This window comes from Athene noctua, chromosome 7 (assembly GCF_965140245.1).
Source record: "Athene noctua chromosome 7, bAthNoc1.hap1.1, whole genome shotgun sequence".
Taxonomy (NCBI): domain Eukaryota; kingdom Metazoa; phylum Chordata; class Aves; order Strigiformes; family Strigidae; genus Athene; species Athene noctua.
Window position 1 is genome coordinate 31553492 of NC_134043.1, and position 15286 is coordinate 31568777.

General features: G+C 40.2%; 1 protein-coding gene across 4 annotated transcripts in view; it reads left to right on the forward strand.

Moving 5' to 3' along the window:
• Positions 1 to 15286, forward strand: part of ERBB4 (erb-b2 receptor tyrosine kinase 4) — a 648261-nt gene that overhangs the window by 323182 nt on the left and 309793 nt on the right. For all 4 annotated transcript variants that reach the window (XM_074910349.1, XM_074910351.1, XM_074910348.1 and 1 more), the window contains exon 3: positions 12049 to 12235. In XM_074910349.1, the coding sequence (XP_074766450.1) occupies positions 12049 to 12235 (187 nt within the window). The remainder of the gene's footprint in view (positions 1 to 12048; positions 12236 to 15286) is intronic.

The following is a 15286-nucleotide window of genomic DNA, read 5'->3' on the forward strand; positions in this document are numbered from 1 at the left end:
GATGGACACATTTTCGAGGCTACTACTACGCCAATAGCTGGCTGCCAGCTTTGGGCAGAGAAGGCCCTTGTTGGAAGAGAAATCTCTGCTGGGTGTACTAAAGCCTGGTCTTAGATGACCACTCAATCACCTGTGTCCTCTTTCTGAGGGAGGATAATCCCCAATGTGGTCAGTGAGGTTAAGGGGGCAGTGGTGAACAAGTTCAGTCCACTCAGCCCAGACTTTGCTGTTTCTGTGGGTTTCGGACACAGCCTGGCTCACTTGGGTGCAGCACTCGGTGTCACAAGTGGATCAGGAGTTTTTGGGGGTCTGGCTGCTAGACTGCTCCTGCTGAAGGGCATATTCCAGCTGAGGGATGCACTGGTGAGCACCCTCTGTTGAGCAGTTCAGAAGATATGATTCAAAATCTGTCATGCTTAATTTTATTTAGTATTAAGTACAATAATAGCTCTTGAAAAGCTGTCTTTCAGGGAAAGGTAATAAGCGTATTAATAAAAACAGGTGAAGAGAGAGGCCCTTTTTTAGCTTGCTGCATTATTGTATCCTTGTCAATCAGCTGGGAACTCCTTTGAGATTATTCCTGTACAGTTAATAACATTGTTTCTGTGATGACTTTAATGACTGAACCTTTTTTCCATCCTTAGCTATGACAATAACCACTCTGCTTTTTCTCATTCAACAAGCTATTGTGTGTGGTTCAGTACATTAAGGAACGTTATTAAATATAGAGGTTTCCTCTAATTAAACCATTGGCAAAAGATTGCTTGTCCAATCATTTGCTGGTGATAAGTACTGCAGTAAATTATATCTTGTAAAGAGTATAACACTTTTCATGCCATGCTTCCCCTAAGAAAAAGAACAAAATGATAGAAAAATAAAACAGTAAGATTGCAAACTCAGGCACTCAGAAATGAGATAATGCCAGAATGACAGCTGCCTGAATCTGCCTTGCATTAGGAAAGACACATTCTGTCCTCTGCTCCTGATCACGAGCATTTCCTTTCCTCTCTGATCTCTTGCCCTCTGTCCCATCTATTCCCATAATAAAGTTACTGTTTCTTCTGGACTCTTATTTTTTAAGCTTTTTAGATTTTTTTTAATTTATTTTTTTTAATCAGGAACAAGCCAGTTTTTCTAGTCTTGTTCCTGGAGAAGAGAGAAATAATTTTATGCAGAACTTTTCCAAACTCACCGCACCCCACCCCACCCCAACTCACCTACAATTCAAACAAAAAAAGATGATGTTTGTACATCTTGGGGGAACCACCATTTGTTCATTGTTTCAATAATTGCATATAGGAACAATGGTATGTTTATGGTTCCTGGTTGTTCTGGACATGGTTAAAAAATGCTTCCATACTCCTGTAAGATTGTGTGTCTTGCTTCGTTCAGGAACCACACAGAAAATGTAATGAGTGGAAGAAGTTTTTAACATGCTCCCTTGAAGAAAAGTAGCGGAATTAATGCAGAGAAAAATCTTATTTTATGGTTAGTTCAGTCACTGCAGATTAGAGATTATTTTCCTGGTTGGTGGCACTCTGCATAATCTCAAAATCTGGAGTTTACGTGTCTTTCCTAAGGAATACTTCTGAATTTGAAAATCAGATGTGTTTACTAATTGCTCACATCTTCTAAATCATGGATCTATCCTTGAAGGAGACTTTAACAATCTATTAAAGCCTGAATAACAGAGCTATTCTCCAGCTTCTCAAAAAAACAAAACAAAAACATCTTTAAAAAAAACCAGGAAGCCTCTTCACTTTTTATCTTAATGGAAATAAACCTATTCAAAAGCCAGCAATTAATGAATCTCCCAAGGGTTTCTATTCTTGAAGAGATTAGAGTTACAAAGGCTGAAATAGTTTCAATAGGTAGGTGTGATGTTGAGCTCAGATTGTGTATTTGTATGTTTTGTATTTGCTAGAAATAAGAGTTGCCAAAATCCAATATTTAAATGGAGATTCTCCTCTCTAATGAAACCAGTCAGGCAACAAGTCCTCCAATATTCACAAATTTATGTGTGCAAAAATGTTCTAGAGTGCCAATAAAGTTTGTTCCTCACAGGAAATGCATTTAAAATACTCCTTAAAGAGTGGTTGTTGCATATATGAAACAAATGGAAATTGTGTGTTTAAGAAAGTATTTTCTTGGGAAAAGAAAGCAAAGATCTCAATAAAATAAGCTTAACTGCTTTTTCAGGATTGGACAGCAAGCTATTTTGCTTCTTGCAAAAAAAACCAAAAGTTGGACTGAGAATGTTTAGCTGAAATTTGGCAAGGGTAGCACATTTTCACTATGTGTAGTCAGTTCCTGCATCCAGAAATAGAAACAGCTTTTTGTTTTCAGGAGTGGCCTGACACCTTCACCTGCAGTTTGAATAGAAAAATATAAAAGTCCTGTTGTTCAACTCCACCTCTGTACCAGATCTCTGGGATGTTTAATTCATTCTGCATCGCTCCAAGGAGTGGGAATCATGCCAACCGAGGGTTCCCATTGCTTCCACAGTAGATGGTGGAGAAATTGTAATAAACACATTTAATTTATCTGGCTAACTATAGACTTTCCCATAATTCATACCAACTAACCTGGCTGTATACTGGGAAGAAAGAAATCACAATGTCTGATGTACATGCCTGTCACTCATTATATATTAAATGAGCAAATAAACCCTCCTGCTACTGGTAAATGCCCACAAAATATTTGTAGGATCTTCACAGGCAGCTTGCTTACAGTGATGTGTAATTCTGGACACCCTGTTGCAGCCTGCGCTGTATTTGTCATGTGTATTCTTCCATTTGACTTCTGATTGGACACTTGACCTTTCATAAGCATCATTGGAAAGACATCATTTTTCACCTCTCCTTTTTTGTTCCCTGTATTAAACTTTATCCACTTGCTGTCTCAGGCTGCATGTAAGCTGGAGAAGCTGGGAGTGCTGCTGAGCTGTGAGAGGCTGCGAGCACCAGTCCTGCTTCTCCTCCTCCTCTTCCATTTTCTTTCTGTGCGAAGGAGACTTGGGCATGGATGGGCTCCCTGGCATGTCCCAACCAGTTTGTTGATCCAGAGGACCAAGTAAGAAGCCTCCCAAGACTTAGTTCAGCTTAGACACAAGCAAAAATGTCATGGGGATTTAGAGTCTCACAAATAGGAACAACAAGGAACTGTCTGCTTTTTCTTTTGTAGATGATTTTGTTTTGCCAAAGTAAATACACCAACTCGGTTCAGTCCACTGACATCTCAGGATGCCTGTGGCAGTGCAGTCAGCACTTTCTGTAAATATGACTGTGAAGCACTGTGTGGTGAAGGTGACAACTGGGATCAAGGATCCTTGAGTTGTTAGGAAAGCACCTCTGCTCTGAGGACTATACCATCTAACTACAAAAAAGAAATGTCAAAGATGGTAACCACTGCAGACATCCCGATGCAGTGATCACATTGCTGGCCTGTGCTGCCTCTCTAAAGCAGTTTCAGGCATGAGTTTGATAACACAGCCCTCGCTTTGTCTTTCCTGGTGAAAGAAAGTGTCCCGAGACCCTTGAATGTGCTCACAGCTTCTTATAGGCTATGGCTGTCAGGGAAATTGATAAAAGGGGATGTGTTTTCCCATGGTTATTACTTTCCTAAAATCCTTCCAGAGTGTTGATATTATTTGGTTTATGAAGTAGCAGTTTGTGTAATGTTATGTTGCCTGGAAAGAAACAATGATTTACTTCACTGAAGCTCCCAAAAGCTGAGAAAGCAAAAGGCAGGAAATTCTGTAACTGGGCAGCTATAAGCTGGTGTGCTTTGAGTTTCTGCAAAATGTAGCTACTATTAAACTGCCCAAATGGTAAAGCATTTTGTAACAGCATAATGCGCTCATTTTAGTCTTTCCGATCTAATTTATGACTAAGTATTCCCTTGGGATATGATAGAATAAAACTCTTCTGAAAACCACTCTGCAAATATGTTGAAGGCCAATCAGGTATTATACAGATAGATACAATGTCAAAATTCTTATTGACTTGCTAAATGCGTAGTCATCCATAACTTTCCTCAGGACAGAAAGATGTTAGCTGTGAAGATTAGGTTGATACAAAGTGGAGACTTTGTATAGCTCATAATGTTGCTCAACATAAACAGTTAGGATTTATTGTGTGCACTCAGGCAGCCTGTGTACCTGAAAGTAAGTTAGACAATTCCTAAGCAGATACACAAACAGAGGAATTATGTTTTAGATAGAAAACATTGGGAAGACGCTCAGATATTGATGTAAGCCTGATCAGTTTCTCTGTTCAGATGATATTTTTGACTGAAAAGTAGGCATAGACACATGGTGCAAGCTGATGTCTGAGCTTAAGTCTATCTCAGTCAACAGGAAGAATACTTGAATACATATTTAGAATCCATATTTCAAATTTGAAAGCAAAAGGGTTTGTGTTTTTTTGTTTTGTTTTGTTTTTGTTTGTTTGGGGTTTTTTCCCTGTTATTTACCTATTATTTCCATTGAATGTTCCCATTCCCACATTATTATTTTTTAATTTTAACAAAATTTTATTGGTTTATTTTTCACATCATACATTGTTTTCCCAGCAACACTTGGCAAAATGAGTCAAGATACACCTTTCTTAGGCTCCCCATGTTTTTCTCCATCATCATCACTTATGTGTTATTTATGGGTCTTTTTCCAAATGCCAGATTTGGGCATTGATTTCTGGTTTAATGGATTCTAGACTGGCATTTGTTTTGACTCCAAGCCCTCCCTAGACTCTTCTGTAATGTATATTAGCTCACACTCAGCCCAACTTGCATCATGCGTGCAACAGTAATTCCTACATCAAACTCGGTTAATAAATTACTACACAGCAAATTCTCCTATTTTAATGTATGAAAAGTCCTGCTCTTGGAGTAATGAAATGTAAAGAGTAACCATTCAGAAAACAAAGCTTTAATTCAACAACACCCAAGGTGGGTTCTATAAATTATATGGCAAGATACTTACAAATTTCCAATGGCTTTAACAAAAGATGCATCTAACTGACTGCTGCTTTAAATTAGAGGAAATCAAATACTTTCTTCTATCCATTGATCTACTGCTTAGGATATTATTAATATTTTGTAAGCATACTATCAAAGAAGACTAGATGTCTGTGAGGACAAGAGTATGATTTAAAATTTCTACCAGTCGTCTTAAATAACTGAATCACAGTTCGATTCTGCAGCCATGCTGCAGTGCAAGGCTCCTCAGGTACAGCTCTTAACAAAACTACATCTAAGCTCTTCCTTCACCTTTAATACATCTGAAAGCAAACTGAAAGACTATCAGAAGTTCCTATTTTTTTTGCAACAAATCTGAATCTAAACTGCATCTTTAATGTTTTGGATAATAAATTCTCTGCAGCTGCGAAGGCAACTCTAGTTACGATACACTACTTGCTTGTAGATCACGCACCAGAAAAATGTTCTTCACAATCCATGTTCTGATATTGATCAGTGTGCTCAAACTTGAGGGATTTTTATTGAAGCTTGTACAGTGTATCTGAAAAACCGCTGGTGCTCAGAAGGGCTTAACATCACAATTTCACAAGTGTTGACGTAATCAAAGGATGCACAGAGTGGAAGAAGACAAGATGCAAGCTTGTTGTGGAACAAAATTCCTTACGTGTGGGCTCTGTTAGCTTTGACATTGTCTCTAAATGGAATGTCCTCTTAGACATGAGAATTGTCTTTATGTACAGCATATTTCTCACAGTTGTGGATGGGGCTTCGCGAGAAGCTGGCAACCACCATGTGCCTGAATCCTGTAAGTACATCTCCTGAACATCTCAGTTTATTGTGTCATTAAAAATTCATAACCTTCAATGAGCAATGCATGGAACAGCTAATTGAGCTCCATAAATTGCAATAGGCTAGCTATTTCCACAGTTTGGATATTAGCGTTTCCCTTGGAGTTAGCATTGCATGTGCTGTAGATGCTTAGAGGTCACTTTGTGGTTATTTAGTAAATGCTAAGTTTTTAATTGTGACAGTGAGAGATATTGTATTGCATTGTGAAAATTTATGAACAAATAATAAAAATTAGTTGATGGTGTTTTAGGTTACCAGCCCACGCACAAACATGCCTGACTGAATTTTGTGATGGTGGATATTATGATTGCCCCGGGAACTTGTTTAAAGTTAAACAAGTGTTGTCTTTGACATTTTGTGGGTTTTCCTCATAATAAAACCATCAAATTTGGCCAGTTGGATGTTGCACAGTTTTAACCAGATATAATTGTGAACCTTTTAATTGATCAAAAAGCAATATATGAAATGCTCTGTTAAAGTTAGCTTGAGATGTGAAAAGCTTCTGAAGGAGATGATGCGGTGGTGACTGTTGATGTTCGTTATTTTAATCATGACTTTGCTGTGGTGTGTTAACCTTTGCTAAGGTGGAAAAAAAGGACAATGCACGCAGGAAATATTTTCCCCTTTGTATCACTCAGAAATCTGATTTTCTTAGGATTTAATGTAACACGACAAAGCACATGGTTCATGTTGGAGGGTCAGCCTAGCTCCTTGGATCAGAGTCAGGAGATGTCTGTTATCTGCTGGCAGCTGAGCTACACAGGGAGCCTTGCTGCTGCCTCATGAAATGGATATCCCCTGAAAACAGAAATTACTGTATTTGCAACAGATGGGATGAAAAGTGTCCACTTGGCTTACTCCCTGTTTATTTCTAATTTAAAGTTATTTGCCCTTTCTGTTTACCTCCTTGTGGTGGAAGAAGAAGAAACCCCTTTCCTGTGGAAACCCCTGTGCCTCCCCAAGACTTTTCCCAGTAGCTGACTTTATACCCGCAGAGGTGGCACCCTGGCTTTCCCTGGGGACCAAAGCACCTGTCTCACTGCAAACGAGTGCTGGAAAAACAAAGGCTTTTGTCTTTATTTCTGGAGTGAATATTCTGAATATATATTCTTTATGTCTTTTGGGGTTGTTTGTTGGTTGTTTTTTTTTTTAGTGTTTGTGAATTAAACACATTCTTCAAGTGATACTCATCTCCCAGGCTTGCATTCACTGGCACTTTAGAAGTGAGATCAAAGCAGACTTGAAATATACTTAGCCTTTATGGAAAAGTGAAAAATTAACCTAAAAGATAATCAATTGTCTGGGGTCCCACAAGCATGAACTGACCCCTGCAGCAGGTTACTGTTGCTTCATCTCCTGAGCTGGGACATGCGTCCAGTCAGATGAGGCAGCAAGGGCTTTAACATATCAGGTTCAGTGACTGGATAAATAATGTGTCTGCAACTGAAATAAAACCCCACAATATAGCTCTCTTTGGTGCCTTAGCCACAGCCTAACCTTCCCCAGTAGATGTTAAGAAGACTTGGTAGTGTTTATGAGAAACATCAGCTTCCCTAATCGTTCATTGATCTGTTGTTCTGGGCAGAATGATTAAGTTTTCGCTGTTATTTTGCTCCGTTTCACTCAGATTGGTTTGACTTGAGCCGAAGGACGATTTAAGATGGCAAGGAACAGTCTTGCCTTTTACTCCCAGCTGACAGGATAATTCTGGCTTTGCTGTTGGGAACTTAAAGTGCTTTACTTGTGCTCAGCTAATATTAGTTGTAATAAAGGGAACAGGTTGTCTAGAGCTCGTTTTTACAGTTAATCACCTGAAAAGTAACCTCTGAAAAGAAGCCTTTTATTTTTTTGAGCAATTTTGACACCTTCTTTCTCTGTTTGCCCTGCACAGACCCACCTGCACTCTGAAGTGGCTGCCCCAGCACAGCTGAGGGGAGCAGTGGCCACCATGTATATTGTGGCAGCCACCGTGTATGTTGTGGCAGCCACCGTGTATGTTGTGGCAGCCACCATGTATGTTGTGGTAGCCCCAAGGTGCAGCAGCCACCGGGGGTGGCGCCTGGAGGCCCGAGGAGTTTTACTACATACAGCCTTTACTGAGACCATTGTCATTGAATGTTAACGTGGTTTTAGGTTTAAAAAAAGAGTTGGCTATGTTGGGGAGAGTAGAGGCAGTTAGAAGACTGGTTTCTAGGCTACCGTGCCTGGTTTTGGGGTGCAGGGCAGCTCTGGGCCTTACGGCTAGCAAGCTGTAGAGTCCAAGTACTCATCTGCTGTCTGAAAATGTAGACGAGGAGCTTTGCTCTGGTAAATATATCAAACTTGAATCCTGTAGCAACTTGTGAGGCTTTAGATTTGTCAAGAATTAGTACCACCTTCTCCCTACCTCTCCACCCCCTTTTGTTTCCTGCTAGAAGCATGCCCTTTCTTATTTCAGGATCTGATACCTAACAGGCCCAGTCAGAGAGGCAGACACCTTGGGCTCTTGAATCCCCAGAGGTGTTTCCTCATCTGTTTTTGAACAGCCAGGCATTTGCTCAGAGGACTCGATGAACAGCGTCCCTTGTCCCTTCGCAACAGGGAGCCTGTGAGTTTTCAGCCTTTTCCTCATTCAAATCTATACGCTCATTCCTGCTGCTGTACCCAAACAACTTGGGGGAGCCAGAATGCATTTACCAAAGCAGCAGGAGTGCTATGGGAGCCAGAGCCTGATGCCGCCTCACTCGATGGCTTCTTCGCATAACAGGTCGTGTCTCAGGAGCTGGAAAGGTGACAAGGAAAGGCAAGATCATGCTGGCCAGGAGTTCCCAGTCAAAATAATGTGATAATGGGGTTGGGGGGGGTGTCCTGCAAAGTCACAGTGGTCAGCAATAAAGATTAGATGTTGCCAGAGTTCATTTGGTTTTTCCTGTTGGATTCTTTTAGCTTTAAATCTGTTAGTGATTAATCTGTGCTCTCTCCATTCCAGTTCTAGGTTATAGGAACAAAATACAGTTATTTGCATTTTTGTCTCCTCTTTTTCTTTCCCAAGGGACAGATTAATGAGATGATTTTTTATTTTTTTTTTTTTGCAAAGACCTCCAGCCCTAGCAGGAAAAGGAAACTAGGAGGTGACACTTGAACTACCACTCCTGTGAGTCACTCTGCCTTCTTGGTAGAACACAGATTAGCACTGAAGCAAAAGCAGCTCAAGTAGAGCATTAGGATACCTGAGCTTATACCTGAGTTCAGGATACCTGAACAGGAAATTGTTCAGCCTTGTATAAAAGTTTGAGACGTTCAAATCATGCCTAATCTTGTCATGAGTTGCAGAGGAGGTTGTCAGGCCAGCTGATCCTGTCTGGTGTGAGGATTTGTGAGTCTGCCTGGAAGCCAACAGGCATCTTTGCAGTGACTCCAACAGGGCTTGGAGTGAGCTCCAAGCAGGCAGGTGTCCATTTTCAGTAAGAATCATGTCAAAACTTGCAGTTACTGGCAAAGTGACAGCATTGCCCAGAAGTGGCCAAAACCTGAGCTGCCTGCTGCACTCCCAGTATGTTTTTTCAAGCTGGACCAGTCAGAAAACTCACCATCTGGCAAAATGTGTTACTGTTCTGCCTTTTTCAGTCAAATTTGAATTAAAAAATAAACCCACAAATTATTAGACCATTAGATTTGGTCAGTCATGTTTCTATGTTCCAGTAATTTAGAAACCTGATTCTTTAATTTATTTTCATAGTTTTGTTCTGCAAGGATTAATGTGGTAGTTTCTCCAGCAAATAAATAGGTGATGCAATATGATGAAAGCCATGAGACTGGGAAGGACCCTTGGGCTCATCAAAATACTTGCCATAATTTGTCATTTCAGTTGGATAAACCAACCAAACCAAGTACAGGGTTTCTGGGGTAGTTCAAAATTATCAACAACAGAACATTGTTGTTTTCCTATCTTTTTCTTTTTCTTTTTTTTTTTTTTTTTAATTTTGGAATGAAGAACTGCTGCTGAGTGTATGTGTGTGTGTAATTTCAGTGCCGTGCTGAATTAGGGCCCTTTCAGGTGGACTTGCTGTTCAGCAGTAAATAAATCATACCGTAAAAGTAGAAAATGTGGTTGGTTGGTTGGTTGTAAGTGACAAAAATTGGCAGGGAGGACTTGATCATACGCAGCTGTGGAACTGCTTTTAATTTTTTTCAACTCAACTTGGAGTTAAACATCCCTTTAAATTAATTAGAGCAATCACAGTATCCCTAGAATATCAGTGGGAAATTGAAACCATGAGTATAATTTTCATATTTCCTAAATTCTGAGGCGAGGCTAAAAAAGGAGGTTTTTGCGTACGATGAAAAAACAAATTCCTGAGCAGACTAGCTAAGCTGAAATGTCTGAAAGCAAAGAGCTATTGTGAAAGTGCTGGAAAGCTTCTAATTATAATGGAACCAGTGTCCCAGGGTATAATGCAGTTCTACATTTGATATTGAGCTACTGAACCATACTTCTTAACCTAGCTTCACTCACTGGGTTCTCATCAAAGTCCTGTAATGACACTGTGCTCCGTTTAGATGCCAAGCAAGTCTTGAAATAGCTCCAGAGCTTTTTCAGCAGCTTCAGCTGAGCAGAGACATCTGACTTCAGAAGGACAGCTAGTGCATTGAGTTTGTGGTATATAAATCCTTCCTTATGTATATTGCCACACTTTTTAATAATCTTACAAACTTTTACAAACCTAATGAAAAGGCTCTTGCACACTTAGGCATGAAATCATGGCAAGAATGCTGAACCAGTGAAGCAAAAGCCTGTCCTTTGTGCTACAAATCCATGTTGCCTTTCTTTATTAATGATACATACACAACACATGTAATTCGATGCCTGCTGTTGTTTGCCTGTTTGTTTTTATTACGATATTGACTGGAGTCCCCATCATGTTAGTTATAGTCTGTGCACGTTACTCTAAGCAGAATTTTTCTTTCTGTGTATCGTTTAAGGTATTGACTTTGCCAAAGGGAAGAAAAAAGTGCATGCATCCACTTAAACACACAAGTAGTTATATCAATTTCTGTCCATTAAATATACATGCACACATAAATATATGCATATACAGTGGTTGCAGGCTGTTTCACACATGGAATTAAGTGAGATTTGAAAACCGTATTTGAGAGTTCCTGTTTCTCGGAGCAGCTCTGGGCAGGAGGATTCCTCAGCCTGTATGAATTGCTGAGGATTGTGGGGCTCTATGTGAATGCTGAAGCAACACTTTTCAGAGACTTTTTCAGATTTCTAGGCTATTTATTTAAATTCTTTAGAAGGAACTTTTTTTTTTTTTTTTTTAAAGGAGCATACTTTTAAATCTTTTTTTCTTTCTAAGAATGTCTCAGTTCTGTTAATCTTACGGACTTTGCAAAACTGTTTCTAGTTACTGGGTTTTGGGGTCTTTTTCCCCTTTACAACCGAGGCAATTAGTTCCTGAGGATGAGCAAGAAGGTTATTCAGTAGTTCATCTAAAGCAAACAAAGATTTCAGCCAACCCAAAGGTGCAGCAATCATTTTGCTAAAGGTTTTGATATACCGGTTTTGATCAAAGTCTGGGATATATAATATGCACGTATGGTTCCAGCACTTCCAAATGAAACTTGAATCTTTGCAAATGTTCAGTGATTGATTGCACTTAGAAGTACAAAAGTGGGCGTTAATACATATGTGCTTTGTCTTTATTTACTCTTCCAAACTTACCACCCCCTTCCTACCATCTGTTCCTGCTCGATGGTGAGCTCTTCCAGAGGTGTCCCACTTACCCCATGTTGTGTCGTTTTGGTCTCACCCTGAAATATCCTGTACAACAAAGTTTCTTGCAGACAGTCAGTCTTATCTGAACTATGACATTGCCCCAGCAGATTCTGCTCCTGTCCTGCAGAGGCCTTTGACCTCCTCTGTGCTTTGAGTTCTGCAAAGTCATCCTTTTGTGCATCTTTAATATTTACTGTGAATTTCTGCTCAAGTTTAATCAAAATGAGAAGAATGGCTACCTGTTTTCTACTTTCCAAACAAGTATCTCTAATAAACTCAGTTAAATTGAAACAGAAATGTGCTTAAACCCAGTAAGTTAAAACAGAATTTGTCTTCCAGAGTTGTTTGGGGTTTTTTTCTTGGGTACCAGCATCTCATACTAAAGCATCCACTGTATGAGAAATTCAGAACAATTAAAAATGGACTGTTTCTAATGCGTTTGTTTCATTTTTGCCCTTCAGTCCATCCGAGAAGTCACAGGCTACGTTTTGGTGGCTTTGAATCAGTTTGAATACCTGCCATTGGAGAACCTGCGCATCGTTCGTGGGACCAAACTGTATGAAGAGCGATATGCTTTGGCGATATTTCTTAACTACAGAAAGGATGGTAACTTTGGACTCAGGGAACTTGGCTTGAAGAACTTGACAGGTAAGTGAAACTTGCAAATGTGATGGACTAGTCACAAGAATTAAAACAAGCTTGTTGAATATTTGCCCCAGTGCCCTCAGTCACTTGCATTCTACAAATAACAGATGTACCATGAGAGGCTGGCAGTTGTACATTGTACTCCTCCTGGTTCACAAGTGTACTTTCCCCAATTCTGATCAAAGGCTGTGTATGGAAGTCATGTCAAAAGCATATCTGAAACAAAAATAGTTGTTGAAAGAGCAGATGAACTTTCTTCTTAGTTTTGATATCATCAGCGTGTTGGTTTCCTTGTGATCCTTGGTTATTGCACGTGTGCTGCTTCAGGTGTTACATATTTCCTTCCAAGTTAGCTTAGTTTTAGCATCCCCTCTGCCTCTGCAACCGCTGCTGCTGCACTGGGCAGGAGGGAGAGAGGAAGGGGGCGGGAGGGAGAGGCTGTATCTTTGGTGTATGTAATTTTAAAACTCCCTTTTCTAAGCAAAAATAGTGCATTATATATAGCGAGAAGAGTGTTTATTTCCTTGAGACAAAAATGTAAGCCAAGCCCATGGTTTTATGTTCGTCTGTAAATTCAGGGCTGGATCATAATGCAGGGTAGATCAACATTTAAGTCTCCCAGCTGAGGATCTACAGTCAGTGGTTTGGGAGATTACAAATTGGCTAAATAACACTGGACTGTAACTTAATAAAGTGCAGGCAGTGGCAAACTATTTTTAGGGAGTTCACTGGAAGTATTTTATTCATACCTCGTTTATATCTTTATCGTCAGCTATGATCATTTCTACCCTAAGCTTTGGTGATTGTGAAATGGCCTTATTTCTGCTAGTGGCTAAATGCTGACTGAAAATCACTGACCTGAGCTGGATGTAGAGTTTGAACCTGAGTACAAGGTGGGAGCCTTCTGAACTATATTTAGGCACCTTTCACTCTCTGATTTTTCTGTGTTGCAGTATTCAGAGTGGGACACAGGGCTTACAGTTCCCTGTTGTTCAAGCCTGGCTGGTCTTTACAGCTAAGCTTTCAAAAAGAGGAGGGAAGAGGAGGCTTGAAATACTTTACAAAATAGAACAGTTTTGGCTGACTCTTTCTGCTTAGGCTCTTTCTTCTGGTCCTATTTTTAACAATTTTCTTTACTGAGACCATCAAGCTGGTATCAGAGTGCTTCCTGAGGTCTCTAAATCCTGGCCATCTCTTACTCTTCTCTCTATCACTGTCATAATCCAATTTCCCTCTCTTCCATTCCCATATTTCCTCCCATCTTTCTGATTTAGGGTGTTCATTGTGACTGTCTGTGCCTTCACATAATACAGAGCTATAGCATCGGGTAATAAGAGTATTATCTGTTTCTTCATATACTTTTTCTTGTCTGTGGGTCTCATAATGCTTTGTAAAACATTAGGCTGGGTGAAACTGAGACGGAAAGTTGCTGTGAGGCCAAGGCCAGAGAAGGACTGGAACCCTTTCCTCTTGAGTCTGAGACTGCTGTTCTGCCAGGAAGTGAGGGTTGTATTTTCAGTGCTCGTTTAGCCATGGCTTTGCTGCTCAACAGGGGGAAAAACGTTATCTTGTAGGCTCTGGCTCAAGGTTTTCTTCCTGAACCAGCTGCCCTGCACCAATAGGCAGTTCATCTGACTCCACGGGTTCTCTCTGGAAGCTGCTTTTATGTAATAGGCACAGCACCAAAACTTCCCAGCAAACAGCTTGACTTTTTTTCCAAGTGTCATAAGAAAACCTGCCTTAGCTCGGCCTCCAAATCTTTCCTAACATGAGATCATCCAGCCGGTTCATCTGATTTAGGTGTTTACAAAGGCTTCTGATGGGATTATTTGGCTCAGTATGTGTTGTTGTCTCTTGGAAGAAAAGTGCCCTAATAACACTGGCTTGTCTCCACTGAGCACTTAAAATAGCTTCTGGGTGCTGAATATGAGCCAGTGTGTGCTTGAAAATACTCTTAATATTTTCTAGATAGCATGTGCCAGGGCCTCAGGAGTCTCTTCAGCAGCTGTTCTTTGACCATTTTGTATGCTGGTTAAGATGCACCTGGCTATTTTAACCCACAACCTGCTTCTTGTTGCAGATGCTCTTCCTGGAGCATATTAATACTTAATTTATTTTCGTAACACATCCTTAGCATTAGTAGCTGCATAAAAATGAGTGATGGATGTGGGAATCAGTCATATTGCAAGGCTGTGGTAGATCGGCTGTGTCTGAACCTATCCTGTATCTACCAGCTGCTCCATATTCACATCAGAAACAACCAGTGATTTGTTACTAAATTTAAGAGGAAGCAACCCCCCCGAGCTTGCATCCTTCAAGCTTCTAGTCCAGTGCAGATTTCAGGAGATAGGCTTTGAATGGTGCATCTCTTCCACTTGAGTAAAATATAAACATAACTCCCGCCTCACATGTGAAGAACTGTCTTTCCAGGGTTTATGCCTTGTTCACAGAAGTTTGGGAAGCTCTGTTCTTACTTGTGCAGTGTCTGGATGATGGGATCCGGGGGGTATTTCTACCCAGTACTGCATAATATACAACTACAAACACTATTTTCTGTGTTAAATAAATGAGGAAGCTGCTCTCCCCTGCAGATTATCCTCATACTTAACCAGAGACAGGGTTTCAGCCTCCCTGTGCATTATTTTCAGTGTGTTGTTAGCAGCTGTGTTTTTATTGCCAGATACGTCTATCAGGTTTTCATATTTAATTGTAACTTTAAATGCTTGAATTTCCTCCCTTATGCTATAAAAAAAATGACAGCTATGAAGGCAGTAAGTTTTGTCTCACAGAGAAGACATGATCCAGTTCTCACTCATGATGTCTGTCAACCTGCAAAGGAGTTTTATTTGTGTAGCGCAGGCCAGGACCATGTCCTAAAATTCATGTGACATTGGCAAAAACTCTTACCTATAAAAATCCTTGTCTCACTTTTTATAAAAACTTATTCAGTGGTTCCACAGAAGTGTCAAAAACAAACAAGACATTGAACTAATGAAGTGGCTGCTGCCATCTCTGCTGGATTCATCTCAGCTTGCAGATTCAGCTGCCAAGTAG